The sequence below is a fragment of the Poromitra crassiceps genome (assembly GCF_964638095.1).
Source record: "Poromitra crassiceps genome assembly, chromosome: 23".
NCBI lineage: Eukaryota > Metazoa > Chordata > Actinopteri > Beryciformes > Melamphaidae > Poromitra > Poromitra crassiceps.
In genome coordinates, this window is record NC_139639.1 from 23046326 (window position 1) to 23062020 (window position 15695).

At 44.8% G+C, this 15695-nt stretch overlaps 1 protein-coding gene across 2 annotated transcripts in view; it reads left to right on the top strand.

Annotated features, from left to right (window-relative positions):
• The window catches only part of LOC310796627 (rho GTPase-activating protein 29-like), a 45535-nt gene that overhangs the window by 26866 nt on the left and 2974 nt on the right, over positions 1 to 15695 (top strand). For both annotated transcript variants that reach the window (XM_083658848.1, XM_083658849.1), the window contains 17 exons: positions 920 to 1016; positions 1255 to 1327; positions 1618 to 1678; positions 2717 to 2866; positions 3479 to 3543; positions 3691 to 3801; positions 3923 to 4003; positions 4241 to 4408; positions 4999 to 5136; positions 5614 to 5801; positions 10423 to 10595; positions 11517 to 11651; positions 12162 to 12260; positions 13086 to 13249; positions 13586 to 13774; positions 14325 to 14462; positions 14769 to 15001. In XM_083658848.1, coding sequence (XP_083514974.1) covers positions 920 to 1016; positions 1255 to 1327; positions 1618 to 1678; positions 2717 to 2866; positions 3479 to 3543; positions 3691 to 3801; positions 3923 to 4003; positions 4241 to 4408; positions 4999 to 5136; positions 5614 to 5801; positions 10423 to 10595; positions 11517 to 11651; positions 12162 to 12260; positions 13086 to 13249; positions 13586 to 13774; positions 14325 to 14462; positions 14769 to 15001 — 2263 coding nt within the window. The remainder of the gene's footprint in view (positions 1 to 919; positions 1017 to 1254; positions 1328 to 1617; positions 1679 to 2716; positions 2867 to 3478; positions 3544 to 3690; positions 3802 to 3922; positions 4004 to 4240; positions 4409 to 4998; positions 5137 to 5613; positions 5802 to 10422; positions 10596 to 11516; positions 11652 to 12161; positions 12261 to 13085; positions 13250 to 13585; positions 13775 to 14324; positions 14463 to 14768; positions 15002 to 15695) is intronic.

Genomic DNA, 15695 nt, shown 5'->3' on the forward strand with positions numbered 1-15695 from the left:
GCGGTGGTTGTGGCGGTTGAAAGTTTTTAACTCGTCGCAGAGCTCAAGCTGTGTGAGTGTTTCCTGTTGCGGACAGACAGGAAGCACTCAGCAAAGTCGGATTTCACTTGCCTGTGTCTTCTCTGATTGCGCTCTGCAAATGTCTCCTCGCTAAGTCAACAGTTTCCTGGCGAAAGAAAGTCGTGTGCACGGCACGCACGTTCACTTCTCGATGATGCGCCGACAACCCTCGACAGCCTCACAAATCTAAACTGCGCAGGCATCTTATTATCAAAGGATCTTAGAGGGCACAGATGATAACTTTGTCTGTGCACAACCAAGATGGAGGATTACCTATGGAATAATAAGACATGGGATCAACGCGGGGGGAGATGTTTTTGAACGCTCTCTGAATACTCTTGTCCTTGAAGATCGCCCAGAAGCCATTTTCCGTTTAGAAGAAAGACATGAAAACTGTACCATTGCTTTAGACTACACCTGCTCTTTTATATTGACAGTAGTGGTTTGTAAGTTGCTTTTGTTTTTGTCTTGGCTTGTGTAATTGCACAGGCAGGATTTCTGCTTGTTTATTCAGGATCATGTCTCCACTTATTTGAAGCAACTTACCCATGTAGAGGATAAACCACTCCTCAAAATAGCCCAGCACTTACTTACACTGTGGTCTCTCTTCTGTGTGTGGAGAAACACACACATGATGCTCTATGCCACATTCAAAATGACAACAACAGTGCAGAAGTCTGTTTGCATTTGATTCATTGTCAGTGTGTTAATTTACACAGGTTGTTGCACATCATTGTGCAGCCGTGGATACGTCTCTAGTTGTCTAAATACTTGAGTCATTCGTTGAATATACGAATGTTGGCTGTGAATGCGATTGTATTTTGGTGGGTATTCTTATGTGGTTTATCGCTCTCCACAGGCGTCAACTTCAAGGAAGTCAACCCAGAAAACAAAAAGGCTATATTCGCCGAGATATACACATCCATTGACACTTTGGCGTTCACATTTGGCAATGTGTGAGTACAATGCTTCTTTACTTTTTCAACACCACTGTTTTTTATGACTTGTTTTGTTCAACAAGCAGGGGAAGGGGTGGGTTGATTTGGGAGTTGGGACAATAGATCGTAGTCTATTGGCAGACTTAAATGAGCTGAATAATGTTTTCAATTGTTTTGCTGTTAGTCTTTTTCATCAATGTAAAGAAGACTCCACTTCAGAGTTTCATCTGTGAGATTGTTTGGTTGTGCCCCTCAGAGTTTCTGACTTCCTTATGGGAGATGTGGACAGCGGCTCAGGGTTGGGGACCCCCCAGACCAGGAGAAGCAGGGTGAGACACCATCTTCTTCCATCTCCCAGCTTTGAGGCAGCCTATTTCTCTTCAAAGCGTTGCTTTCAGACATGACAGGGTTCAAAGGGGTGCATTTGGAGGGGCAATTTGACCAAGCCTCTACTTAAAAACAACCCTCAAAGACTTGCTTTCTCTATTTAGCGGGGTGTTGAAAACAAGATCTATATAATGCACCAAGCTGCTTCTGATGTCTTAACTCTTGAGTGTGTGTCTATTATCCCCTCCTTCAAATCTGTGCTGAAATACATATCATGTCTTTTTTTCCACAGTCTTTCGATAATCTCTCTGTGGATCCCGGGGGATATGCGTCGGAGAAAAGTGACCTTGTGGGTAAGTCAGTGTTGTCCACATTTAGTCACTTACCTCTCAGCAACGCGGGTGTAAAACACATCCGTCGTGAAATATAATGCTTACTAATGGCTGCTTTACAAAGCATTTAACGGGCTGCTTTGTAGCCCTCGGCCAGAGTGTCTGTCAGCTTGTGAGCGCGCTAAGTGATTTAGGCTTTGGCCTCTTGAATGCCTGAGGTAGACCCGCCCTACGCCTCTGCTTCCACCCCTGTTATTTCTGCTGCTTTTTTCATACGCGCTGCTCTTTTCCCCTCTTCTCCATCCACATATCTCACATTCCTTGCCTGTTTAGGAGTAGTTCCGTGTGCGATGGGAAACACATGGGCTTCGTGTTGAAAATCACATGGCAGGCAGCTGGGAGAGGTGTGTGAGGGTTTTATGATATTGACGTGCATTCAGAGGGCTATAGCCGTCGGCGTCGCCTATACATTAATCACGGGCTTGACTTTAGAGCGCACTTCCTCATAACAGGATGTTTCAGAACCCATTCCTCCACAAAACCGAGGTTTAAATAGTAACTGGCACTTTCGTATCCTCCTAGACGTTCCCCTTCCCTCTCTCTCTCTCCTTCCCTCTCTCTCTCTCCTTCCCTCTCTCTCTCCTTCCCTCTCTCTCTCTCCTTCCCTCTCTCTCTCTCCTTCCCTCTCTCTCTCCTTCCCTCTCTCTCTCTCCTTCCCTCTCTCTCTCCTTCCCTCTCTCTCTCTCCTTCCCTCTCTCTCTCTCCTTCCCTCTCTCTCTCCTTCCCTCTCTCTCTCTCCTTCCCTCTCTCTCTCTCCTTCCCTCTCTCTCTCTCCTTCCCTCTCACTCTCTCCTTCCCTCTCTCTCTCCTTCCCTCTCTCTCTCTCCTTCCCTCTCTCTCTCTCCTTCCCTCTCTCTTATTTAACTTCTGCACACATTAAGACTGAGAGTCTGAGAGACAGATCGGGGCAAACACAGGGATGATTTGGTGATTGTCATCATGTATTTTCTGAGATTTACCTGCTATGTTTTGAGATCTTTGCCTCCTGTGCCTCCCCAGGCCCAGAGGTGGCGCTGTCGCGGGAGGAGGAAGTAGATCTGTCCCTGCTGAAGAACGACAGCGGGGTGGAGTCTGCACTGCTCTACGCCAAGGCCTGGTCCAAGTACACCAAAGACCTGCTGGCCTGGATGGAGAAACGACTAGCTATGGGTGAGGCATTAAGAGCATGGACAGAGTATTGTTGACCTTACCAAAGACAGACCTGTCTCAAGTAGGATTTGCATATGATGCTTAGCTTGGAGTACTAGGGGCGAAAGTATTTGGATGTCAAGTTTATATACTTTTCTGCGATTTGACAACTTTGAAGTCTGCATGTTGTCAAACCAGCCATCTTGTGCTCCAAGGAGTTTGAAACAACAGAAAAAGAGTTCTCTGTAAATAATATCCAATCCGGGGCTGAAGAGATGTTTTGAAAATCAACCGCTGGCTCATTATGGGCCGGTGGAATGTTTTAAGTTGAGGTTAGAGTTCGGAAGTGCCAGAATAATCGTGCACTTTTGTCATGGCAATGTGGTCACAAAGAAGGAAATTCACACTGGTCAATCAGGGGTGAGGACTTCACTCCTTTACTATATCTGTGGGCTGTCATTCAGATCTCATTCAAAAAGACAACTGTCTGCTGATTAATTGGATGTCATTTCCACGAATCAGCATTAAGCCATTCAATTAAATATATATACCTCTCACGAAATGTGCAAATATCCAGATGACTGTGACTATATACATATAAATATTATTTATTCTTATGTATTTCTCTTTCAGATATTGAGTATGCTAAAAGCTATGCAAAAATGGCAGAGTCTGCAAGGACATTGGCAAGTCAACAGGTAACTCAGAGGTCTTTTTTTGTAAAACTATTAACAACACTAATACGGTGTAATTAGTATAGAAGTCCCAACTCATGTCTATAAAAACGCAAATGTTTATGGAAAAATAAAATGTACATCTTAATTTCTTTCTTCCATTTGTCAAAGGACTACATGCCATTCAGTGATATGTACGTCTCCACATTCAAGAATGACATTGAATACAGCCAGCTGTTCATTCAGACTACAATGGCTCTCCAAACCAATAAATTCATACAGGTAAGAAGGGAAGCTAGCATTGGACACTGAGAATGTTCAAAGCATTTTTGAAACGCCTTTTGAACCCTGGTTTGAAATTGGGTGCCTCAGTGTTATTTTCGGTCTCCCCTCTCTGTCTTAGCCTCTACTGGCCCGCAAGAATGAACTGGACAAGCTGAGGAAAGATATCAAGGAGCAGTGGCAGAGGGAGCAAAAGAAAATGGTGTGTAAGAATCCCTGTATAGATACACAGGCCATCTGGGTATCTGTGAGCTACAGCTACCTTGCTAATGATACTAGCAGTAATCTCTTAAAATATAAGACCCACAAAGACACAAGTGTTTAGGTTTGTGAGAGCTTTCAGCACACCTACTGTACGTCCCACTTTGATCACATGACCTACTGTGCGTCACACTTTGATCACATGACTGTATGTGGCTCGTCTCTGTGGTTTTGGCAGCAAGAGGCGGATGCGAGCGTGCGTAAGGCGCGAGCGGTGAAGGCTCAGCGCAGAGAGGAGTACCAGAAAGCCCGATCGGCCACCAGCCGCTCCCAGGAGGAGCAGTCCAACACCGGGAACAAACAGCTGGAGAAGAAGAGGAGGCTGGAGGAAGAGGCCCTGCACAAGGTAGGGAGGGCAGAGCCGATTTTCCTTTCCCCTGCTTTTTGTGTACCTCTATCCTAAAAGTGAGCAAGTGGGCAATATCTGTCTGCTGTCTGTCTCTCTGTTTAAATTTGTCTCCCACTGATGTCTAAGACATCATCAGCGATCATTATGGACAAAAACCATCTTATGACATCACTGATGATGTCATAGGCACTGATGATGTCATAGGCATTGTGACATCATCAGTGACAGTGATGTCATCAGTGATGTGAAGTTGAGGCAATTGTGCGCTGAGCACGCCAATAGAGCAGGCGAGGCCACGCAGCAGCCGAGGCCGTGCAGCGTGCAAGCTGCGTGCGGCGAGCCCACGCAGCGGGTGAGCCTAGGGTTTCGGCCCCGCCATGTTTTGAACGCAAAGGCACTTGTCTTCTCTTCTTTTTTTGTATAAATCTTTCCTGCCCAGCACCTGCAAAATAATATGGATGTGTGTATGCTTCTTTGAGACTTGAGTTATTTGCACCAGTGTGGCCCAGACGAATTCCTGCACACTTAGAAATGATAGTGTTTTTTCCACATCCTCACACTCTTCTGTCTACCCTTTGCTTTGGCAGGCGGAGGAGGCCAAGGAGCAGTACAGGAGCTGTATGGCTGACGCAGGCGTCAGGAGGATGGACCTGGCCAACGCCAAGAGCACCATCCTCACACAGATCAGAGAGGCCGTCTTCCAGTGTGACCTCACATTCAAAGCTGTGAGTGGGCGAGTTGGCTCATTTATTAACTGAGAGAGGAGAGTTAGAGGGATTGGGTTAGATTACAGTCAGATTTGTAGCTTCTTCTTTTTTTTAGTAGTTTTTCACTATGCAAATGTCAACAATATTATGCAGTGTATTACAATACAAGTTTTGCATTTTACCAAACACAAACAATACCCTTCCACACACAGTATTAGAAAGTGCATGCCTATGTTTTTAGCATGGGTGTCCCTAGTGAGAATCAAACCCTTAGACCTCTATCTATGTTAGTGTCATGAACTTGAAACTGGACTGAACCTAGGAATACTATCAGTCATTAGCATGGAAAGTCCATAACGATGCAGACTGTTTGTCTGCCTTTCTGTACGTCTTGTCTTTTTATCCCACTCGCTCGCTCGCTAAATTAATTAATTCATTCATTCACTCACTCACTCACTCATTCATTCAGATATATTGCATTCTTCCATCCTCCAGGTGACAGTGAACTGGTTCCAGATGCAGCAGGCCCAGACGGTGTCCCTCCCTGCTCATTACCAGGCCCTGAGTGAGAGCGCCAAGCTGTACGAGCCGGGTGACTGTTATGGAGAGTTTGTCCGCAACCTGCCCAGAGAGCTGCCCAAAGAGCGCCTGCACTCTGACTCCATCTCCTCCGACAATGCCAGGTACCCACATCTGTGGACTCATACAGTCAATCTGGAAACAACACACACTTTTATTTGTGCTGGACTGGAAATGATATTGGCAAAAAAACAACAACAATGCATTGAATGAGAAGTTTGCTTTTATTAAACTCTGCAACACAGGAAATTAACCACCCTGAAGTCAAACTTCAGCTGTTCAGCTTTGTGCAAACTATTTCCAGCAATCAGCTTATAAAAGTTGCTTGGTACAGTCCTGCAGCATTGCTGGTTTACTGTAGTTCAAAGAAAAGCCAAATAAAACGCGTTCAACTCTTGAATATTATAACAACTGGGTGCTGGATCCTGAAGAGGCAAACCATGAAGAAAGGAGAAGGACAGCACTCCAAGTTGAATACTTTTTAATTGACACACTGACGTTTCGGGCAGCAGCCCTTCTTCAGCGTGTGAAATGGCAATGATTGCCATTTCACACGCTGAAAAGTAGTTCAAACAATGTATTGACTACTCATATTGTTGCACACCCAACCATAATATACCTAACACCTAACAGGTGAGGTCATTTATTTTGTGATTAACAATTGGTTATAAGGGGAGTGTGGGAGTCATATTACTGGTTATAAGGAGAGTGTGGGAGTCATATTACTGGTTATAAGGAGAGTGTGGGAGATATATTACTGGTTATAAGGCGAGTGTGGGAGACAGGCGCGGACTGCATAATCGGGCACGTCGGGCAAATGCCCGGTGGCCTGGCCTGGCCTGGCCTGGCATGCAATTTTTTTTTTTTTTTTTTTTTGTGCCCCCAGTCAGGCCACTCACTGAACAGCAGGCCAGGCGCCGCCTACTGGTTTACTAGTGGTTTTATTACTTTATTCAGGGTTAAAGTGGGTGCATCTCATTGTAGAATTGGACTCGGCCCAAATTGGGCTTCAAACTGCCCAAATCTGGCTTCAAACGGCCCAAATCTGGCTTCAAACGGCCCAAATTGGGCTTCAAACGGCCCAAATCTGGCTTCAAACGGCCCAAATTGGGCTTCAAACGGCCCAAATTGGGCTTCAAACGACCCAAATTGGGCTTCAAATGGCCCAAATTTTTCGCCGCCGCCCTTCGGACGCCGGCACGCGCGTCGGCCCGCGCATCGGCGCTTATCAGCCTGGCCTGCTTGGTATCGAATGCCCAGCCTGAATTATAATCCCAGTCCACCCCTGGTGGGAGATATATTACTGGTTATAAGGGGAGTGTGGGAGATATATTACTGGTTATAAGGGGAGTGTGGGAGATATATTACTGGTTATAAGGGGAGTGTGGGAGATATATTACTGGTTATAAGGGGAGTGTGGGAGATATATTACTGGTTATAAGGGGAGTGTGGGAGATATATTACTGGTTATAAGGAGAGTGTGGGAGATATATTACTGGTTATAAGGAGAGTGTGGGAGATATATTACTGGTTATAAGGGGAGTGTGGGAGATATATTACTGGTTATAAGGGGAGTGTGGGAGATATATTACTGGTTATAAGGGGAGTGTGGGAGATGGGGAAGCTTTTGAGGTAACCCCTCATGGCTGCAGCTATATTTGGCCATGCCTGCACAGTAGTAGGGTTGGCTCTGTTGAGTCGTGCTGTTGTACCACAGTGTCAGTATTGTCTTTTTCGCTGCTGTAAGTCCTACCAGCAACGCTGATTTAAGTTAAGAGATGAAGATGGTCGTTATTGAGTAGACAGAGGCAGGGATTAGGCAATATTGTAGTAGGTTGAAAAATTCCCTATTCCCAAAACATTGTTGTGCCTGGCGCCTGAGTCTGGCAGTGAGTAAAGTCGACTAGACAAAAACAAATACATGACCTCACCTGTGTGTACTCACAGGTGAGGTCATGTATTTGCCTTTGTCTAGTAGTCATGATGTCATTTCAGGTTTTTCAAGTTTCAGTATTCAGATTCAGTTTTACACTGTTTCAATATTTCAAAATGGCTTTAAGTGGCTGCTGTCCTTTAGACATTTTCGGCCCTCGGTTTTACAGTTGTGCCTCGTTCTTCTTTCAACAAGGGTAACCATGAGTCAGAGAGTGGGAGGAAGAGAGGGAGAGAGACAGAGACGGAGAGCGTAAAGGAGAGAGAGAGAGGGAGAGAGACAGAGACAGAGAGCGTAAAGGAGAGAGAGAGAGAATGCGTGTTGAATTTGCTTCCCTTCCTCAGGAAGTATCTGTGGCGCAGGCTGAGTGCAGCAGGGGGAGATTGCGAGCGTGAGATTCTGGCTCTGGTTTAGAGCTGCCCCTAAGACTCCACTTGCACTATCAAAACAGTGTCAGATATCAGCTCCCCGCCAGTGTTGGGGGTAACTCATTACAAAAGTAACTTATTACTGTAATATATTACTTTTAGCAGTAACTCAGTAATATAACTTATTACTTATAGGATTTCAGTAATATTAGACCAGTTACTTTGTCAAGTAACTCAAGTTACAAATTGAGTTACATTTTATTAAATCAAAGGACATATTTAAAAAAGATACAATCATTTCGTAATCAAACTGTGCGTTTTCATGCAAATAACCACTATATAGATGACAATAACAAAGGAAAATTATAACATTTAGAATTTTGGATTGTTTACACTGACTTCAAGATGGTTGAAATTATTTTTCAGGATGGTTCCGGGGAGGGGATGTCATTCTGCTACTGCTGTTGTTTTGGTAAAAGTAATGCAAAAGTAGTGTAATAAGTAACGAGTTACTCTACACAGAAGGTAATATTTTAAAGTAACTTATTACTTTCAAATGAAAGTAACTAGTAATATGTAATATATTACATTTTGAAAGTAACTTGCCCAACACTGCTCCCCGCACACACACGCACACACTCCACACAGTAGTGTCAGTAGTACATGGCTACATGCACACACTCCACACAGTAGTGTCAGTAGTACATGGCTACACACACACACACTCCACACAGTAGTGTCAGTAGTACATGGCTACACGCACACACTCCACACAGTAGTGTCAGTAGTACATGGCTACATGCACACACTCCACACAGTAGTGTCAGTAGTACATGGCTACACACACACACACTCCACACAGTAGTGTCAGTAGTACATGGCTACACGCACACACTCCACACAGTAGTGTCAGTAGTACATGGCTACATGCACACACTCCACACAGTAGTGTCAGTAGTACATGGCTACATGCGGCCTCAGAAATGCATTGTCTGATAATCACTTTCTTGGCATTTGGTGGACGTGTAATTGTTTTTTTCTCTCACAATGGTAAGATGATTGATGATGTCACTGTAGTTCAACAAGTTTAGTACTGTATGAATCACGAGTATTCATACTGATGGAACACTGGTGTGCGTTGTTATGAATGTAATTGTAATTAGTGGTTGAGCCAAGTTAGTCATGCCATCATTATTAAGGCACAGAAGTGTTTTTTTTATGTGCACTAGTCTGTTGGGTTGCTTTTAGTTTAGGTTCTTTTACATTTACATTAAAAGGGCACTAAGTGATTTCTTACTTTTATCGACCTCTGCCGGCAACCAAGGAGTTGCAACAACGTTAAGAGGTCTCTAGCACAGCTTAAGGTAGGATGTAGTGTGCAGAAATACAGAAGTCACATTTTCACAATAGAATGAGTAAGCTAGCTAATTATAGCAGAGCTCCAACAGAAACGTCTGCTATATTAGAGTTAATAAAGCACGCTCCGAAATACTACAAGAATACATTTGCCAGTTCCTCATAACTCCTCCATCTTTAAGTAGTTGAAAATGCAAGGTGGGTTGGGGTGACTGTTTGCAAACAGAGTATCACTTCAGTACGTCACTTTACAGTAACAGCACCTGGACTATACTCATTGCATTAAGTATTATAGCTGCTTCTCTTACCTTAACTTTTTACTCATTAGATTACTCTTGTTCACTACATCGTGCACTGCTTGGACTGTACATTCCTATTTAATGCCTATTTAACACTCCTATTCATGTATACATTGCATATATATTGGACTGCACTTGCAATGTTGTGATTTTGTCTTTTAAATATCTTCTTTTTATTATCTCTGAATATTGATATGACCGCTACGCTGCATACTTACTAATTCCTCGTATGTAATCTCCCATATTGTGGCAATAAAAGTGATTCTGATTCTGATATGCAGCTGTATATTATTATTAGCCGAAATGCCGTCTGGACCTACAGTAAAAGACCTACAATCGATCAGCTCCAACTCCGTTCTCATGTCAATCGGACTGTAAACGGAAGAGGAAGTCTTGGCGCGGACATATCCGTCCAACACCGGAACCCCTGAAATATTGTCCGTCTGTCCCAGAGTTGTCCCAAAACATAGTCTTTTTTTATCCTCTATTTTACTCAAAACGGGCGAAAAATTCACCCCCAGTTCTTATAAAATGTAAATTAGCAATAGAGACAAAACCGTCTTTTTAACCACGCTGTAAACATGTTTATTACTGCTGTAAAGTTGGGCATTTTAACATGGGGGTGAATGGGGAATTACTCTTTTGGAGCCAGCCTCAAGTGGCCATTCGAGGAACTGCAGTTTGTGGTACTTCCGCATTGGCCTCGATGCGACCAAGCGAAGCTGCCCCCTCGATCAAAACGCATTCAATCTTTTCTTTATTTGCCCAGGTTTGTGTTCAACAAAAGGTCGGTGGACAGCACCCACTCCTCCCATGGCAACCTGTCCCAGGCGTCCATCACCTCGGGTGACGTGCTGAGTGGAGACGAGGTGGACAGCCCCGGACACTCCCGGCCTGCCAGGATCGGGGAGCGGCGCTCCAACAGCAGCACAGACATCCCAGGTGCACACGCGCATGCCAAAACATCCATTACATTTCAGTTCAGGTTATGAACCCAAGTCATGATTGCATGTCACACAAAGTTAGCCTTATTCACTGGCACTAAACACTAGCCTACTCTGGACTAGAGCAAAGTGGGGGTCCTTAAGGGGGTTCCAGGGGATCCCCAGCAAAAAGGGTAATAATTTATTTCCACGAGAATCCCAACCATAAGTAACACAATGACAGAATGTATGACTATTTTGGTCATGGGTTTCGTACACTTCCTGCAAAAAGTGTGATGACCCTCGCACTCTCCTGGCCCTGTCTTGCAGGAGCCTGGTGTTGGGGTCGTTAGGCTGATTGGGGACAAAATCTTATCAAATGGGGGTCCGTGGTCTAATTTGTGTGAGTTTATGGGTCTGACATGAAACAGTTTGAGAACCACTGCTCTATAGAAGATAGTTGCCGTTATTGAGAAGATTGACACCTACTCTTAGAAAATGAGAGATAACATAAAATGTAAACCAATTTTGACACTTTTCTGAATAACAGCAACTAACTTCAGTGTCTAATGTCACTTTTACAGACTGGACAATCTTTAATTTATTTGAACTTTTGGAAACTAGGTGCTAGGAACTCCGAGTGATCAGTAAAGTAGTAGTAAGAGTAGGTTGAACAGCTCAGGGTGGGAGGCAGATCTCTGCACAAGATCAATCTGCCTGCCTGGGACTCGGGGACTTGCCCTCTGTACTGACTCATGGGAAATTTCTCAGGTCTCAAACCAAAACAGTTTCAGCTGCCCGTTGCTTACGAATCATAGGTCTGGAAAGTCTGCTCTGAAAATAACCGAAACTGTTGCTGAGAATATAACAGAATTGTTAGCTGTGTCATATTAGTGTTATTCTGCTTGTGTGTGAGCGGCGGTCTGTATGTCTCCTTCAGCGCTGAGAGGGCAGGTCCCGCTGCGAGCCTGGGCCTCAGGGAGTCAGGGGAGCCAGGGAGGGATGTGCAGCGACTCGGAGAGCGCTGGAGGCAGCAGCGAGTCCAGGTCCATGGACTCCCCCACCGCCAGCCCAGGTAGGAGAACTTTACAACCATCCACATTTTTCATCTTTGACAATTATGTCCCGAGTGTATTTGCACAGAGAAATGACAAAAAGGAAAGAAAATTGTGATGCAGGTGAGATAAATAAACCCCTATAATCATCTCACCTTAAAAGATTAAAAAGAAAAAGATAGCTGATCAAGACTGACTTGGATTGCTAAAGGAGGACAAAACAAACAAGGAAGAAAATGCTCATATTGTATTTCTTTTCAGTAAAACTTCCCCATTGTACACTTGCCTCATGCACTCATAGTCACTCAGCAAACTTCCCTCTACAACTGAAACCATACTGAATGTTGAGCCGTACAACGATATACAGTACTGAACATCACAGTACAGTCACATATAGTCTACCGTTTTATGTATTGCACCATCCCTTGAGGGTCTGTTGTCCTCATACCAACTAATCCTGTAAATTTGACAATACAACTCTGAACTAAATGTCACCAAGGAAAATTTCTGATTTTGATTTATTTGTACAGGTGATTTTAAACGACGGCTGCCCAGAACTCCTTCCACTGGCACCATGTCTTCTGCTGATGACCTGGATGAGAGAGAGCCCCCATCACCCTCAGACAATGGTAAGGGCTCAGACAATAGTAAGGGGTGTGTGTGCGTGCGTGCGTGCGTGTGGTGTGTGTGTGTGTGTGTGTGTGTGTGTGTGTGTGTGTGTGTGCATGTGTGTGTGTGTGTGCATGTGTGTGTGTGTGTGTGTGTGTTGATTTATGTGGGAGGGAAGTAGAGGGAGGGAGGTAGAAATAGTGAGAGACAGTTGCACACATTTGCACCGTTGCAACACGGAGCGCTTTTTATATGTTTTTATATTGTATATATATTTATCTTGCATCAGATGTTTTTACACTGCACAGCTGCACAGATGGGGCCGGGGCTGGGGGGAAGGGGGGGAGGGGGGATGTTAGTTTTGGCGCATGGCTTCAGCGTAAAGTTCCTGTATCTGCACTGACCTCACCCAGTTGGCAAACGTGTTATTTTTATTTTCTCATTGTTATTTGAAGCTTCAGGAGCTCCAGCTCGTCCATTTGACCCACTTCTCTAAAAAGGTCTTTGTGAATTAATGCCTGCGTTTAGTTACACGAGCAGGAAGTGATTTGAAACTGAATTAAGGCCTGCGTTTAGTTACACGAGCAGGAAGCGATTTTTTTTCTTCTTCTTTTTTACATTAGAATTAGCTGTGAATTACTGTAGATCTAGTTATATGACCAGGAAATGTTTTGTCTAAATACTACAATACCAAAAACTATTTTAAGCCACTATTTGCGTAGTGTAGCGCCAACGACAAAGGCTTGGCATAGTCACTTCTCTAGGGAAGACGTAGCCCTGACCGAGGTTCAGCTTGGGACTGACCTGAGTGTCCTCATCACTGGCTCCTCCGTCTGATTCCTCAGGTCTGGCAGAGATGGTGACAGAGACGGCCAGCTCTCCCGGTCCCTTCCGAAACGCTCAGATGTCCAAGGCCTCCCAGACCCACAAGCTGAGGAAGCTGCGAGCCCCGTCGAAGTGCAGGGAGTGTGACAGCCTGGTGGTTTTCCACGGAGCCGAGTGTGAGGAGGTACGGCACATGTACTCTTTAGCTCCAGGAACTGTATACTGTCATGGTGCCCTGTGTTTACACACAGATTCGCAGGGTGTGAAAACAACACTGGTCAATGGATTCAGGAAGCACCAGCTAGATTCATTTCATAGCAGCCAGAGTATTTTGTGTAATAGTATGGACTCATTGCAAGTTTAGTTCCTGCAAAAGTGTTTAGTAGAAAATGCTAATTTAGCAGACAGACAAAATATGCTGCCATTTGGCTGTTTGCTAGTTTGCCAGTGAATCAGTTGATCGTCCACTTGATACTTGGGTTTAATTGACTGTCTCTCTCTCTCTCCTCTCCCTGGCCAGTGCTCCCTGGCCTGCCATAAGAAGTGTCTGGAGACGCTGGCGATCCAGTGTGGCCATAAGAAGCTGCAGGGCAGACTGCACCTGTTTGGTATCGACTTTGCCCAGGCGGCAAAGAACAGCGCAGACGGCGTACCCTTCATTATCAAGAAGTGTACGTCGGAGATCGAGAGCCGAGCCCTCAACATGAAGGTGAGCTCAGTTTGCAGGAGGCATACAGTACAGTGGAGCTGATTGGGTCTTTAGGACTCAAACTTCTCAAAGTGTCAAGACGTACAAATATTGCATAGTGCCTTCTCTGGTCAGTCGGGGCACCTGTTCGGGGGGGAGGGGAACTGGGGGGAATAGCGTGATCCTCCCATGGGCTACGTCCTGCCGGTGAAAGTCCTCGCTGTCAGGTGAAAAGAAGTGGCTGGCAACTGCACATGTATCAGAGAAAGCATGTGCTAGTCTACTACTCTTTCCAGTTTGGCAGAGGGGGTGGAGCAACGACCGGGACAGAGAATTGGCCAAGTACAATTGGGAAGAAAATGGGGGGGGAATCAGGAAAAAGAAAATAAATATTGAATGTTTAAACACCATGTTTTAGAGATACCTTATTTTTTGTTATTTTATGGTTTAAGCACACAATCTCAGACTGTTCTTTTATAATAGATAAAAACAAAGAAATTCAGTAAACAATTCGGCCGTTGGATTATTCCCCCTGATTCTGTACTTATCTGTGTATGTTTTTCCCTCCTAGGGCATTTATCGTGTCAATGGTGCCAAATCGCGTGTGGAGAAGCTCTGCCAGGCATTTGAAAATGGCAAGGACCTGGTTGAGCTGTCTGACCACTCACCTCATGATGTCAGCAATGTCCTCAAACTCTACCTGAGACAGGTGGGCCTCACAATCACTTACTGAGCAACAATGAGAGGGTCTTTGACAATTGGACAATAGTTTTTTTATGATCATATGAAAAAAGCTTGATATTGTGGTATATACTGCCGCACAAGTCAAATTAAATTCTTCGTTATAGAAATAAAAGGTGGTTTCAGTTGAGCAAACTTTGTGATCAAAGATACGTTCCAGCCTTATTGATAATCCCCACAATGCACAGTCAACTACTGTGGAAACCAGGGAGCGAGTTAGTGATATCCCCCCCCCCCCCCAATGCTAAATGTACTGATTCCCTTCCATGTGCAGTTACCAGAGCCATTGATCCTGTACCGATACTACAACGACTTCATCGGCCTGGCCAAGGAGTGCCAGAGAGTGATCGTGGAGGAGAAGGATGCAGCGCGGGCAGCCCAGACAGGAGAGAAGGGCGGCCTCAGCATCCAGCTCAACAGAGTCATCTTCAAGATCCGAGACCTGCTCCGCCAGCTGCCCCCAGCCCACTACAGGACCCTGCGCTTCATCATAGCCCACCTGCACAGGTAAAGACCCACAGCCAAGTCCATGATGATTTCTGTCAGCAGCTCTCTGCACTGCACACAGACACTGAGAAATGAACTTCCACATTATAGTAAACAGAGATTTGCACTTCCTCATAGCACAGAGGAAGTAGAAAAAAGTACACAAGGTTCATACGGTGCTTTTGGACCAACCCGGGGACTCCCTGAGAGGAACTGCCCACTAGGGGGCTCCCCCGAAAACTTCTTACCTTTCTGGACTCTTGGAAGAATACATACAATAACAACAACCAAGATGGAGCTGTGTGTTTGTTGTGTGTCGTGGGTTTGATGGGAATAACAGTGTTGGAAAGGAGACGCGTGAATTTAGACTCAATAAACGCTGGACTTCACTGTCAGTCCATTTGTCCGTGTTTTGTTTCCTTTTTAATGGTACCATTAAGAGCTGTTGTTCTTCTTTGGGGTTTAAGAACTGTTGTTTACATAACAGGTTTTTGAAAATGGTGGTTGCCAGTGCTGCATTGGCTCATGTGTTCGACCAATCACTGTACACTTAACATCAGTCAAGGTTCCTCTTGTGGTGGGAGAGGACCTACTCTTATCCGCAAACTACGATCGTTCCCAGTTCCTGTGGTGCGGACACAATAAAAGTAGTTCCTATTCTGCTGATAGTTTGGTTTATACCCGATACTGATAGCAATATTTTTGGATTGAAGCT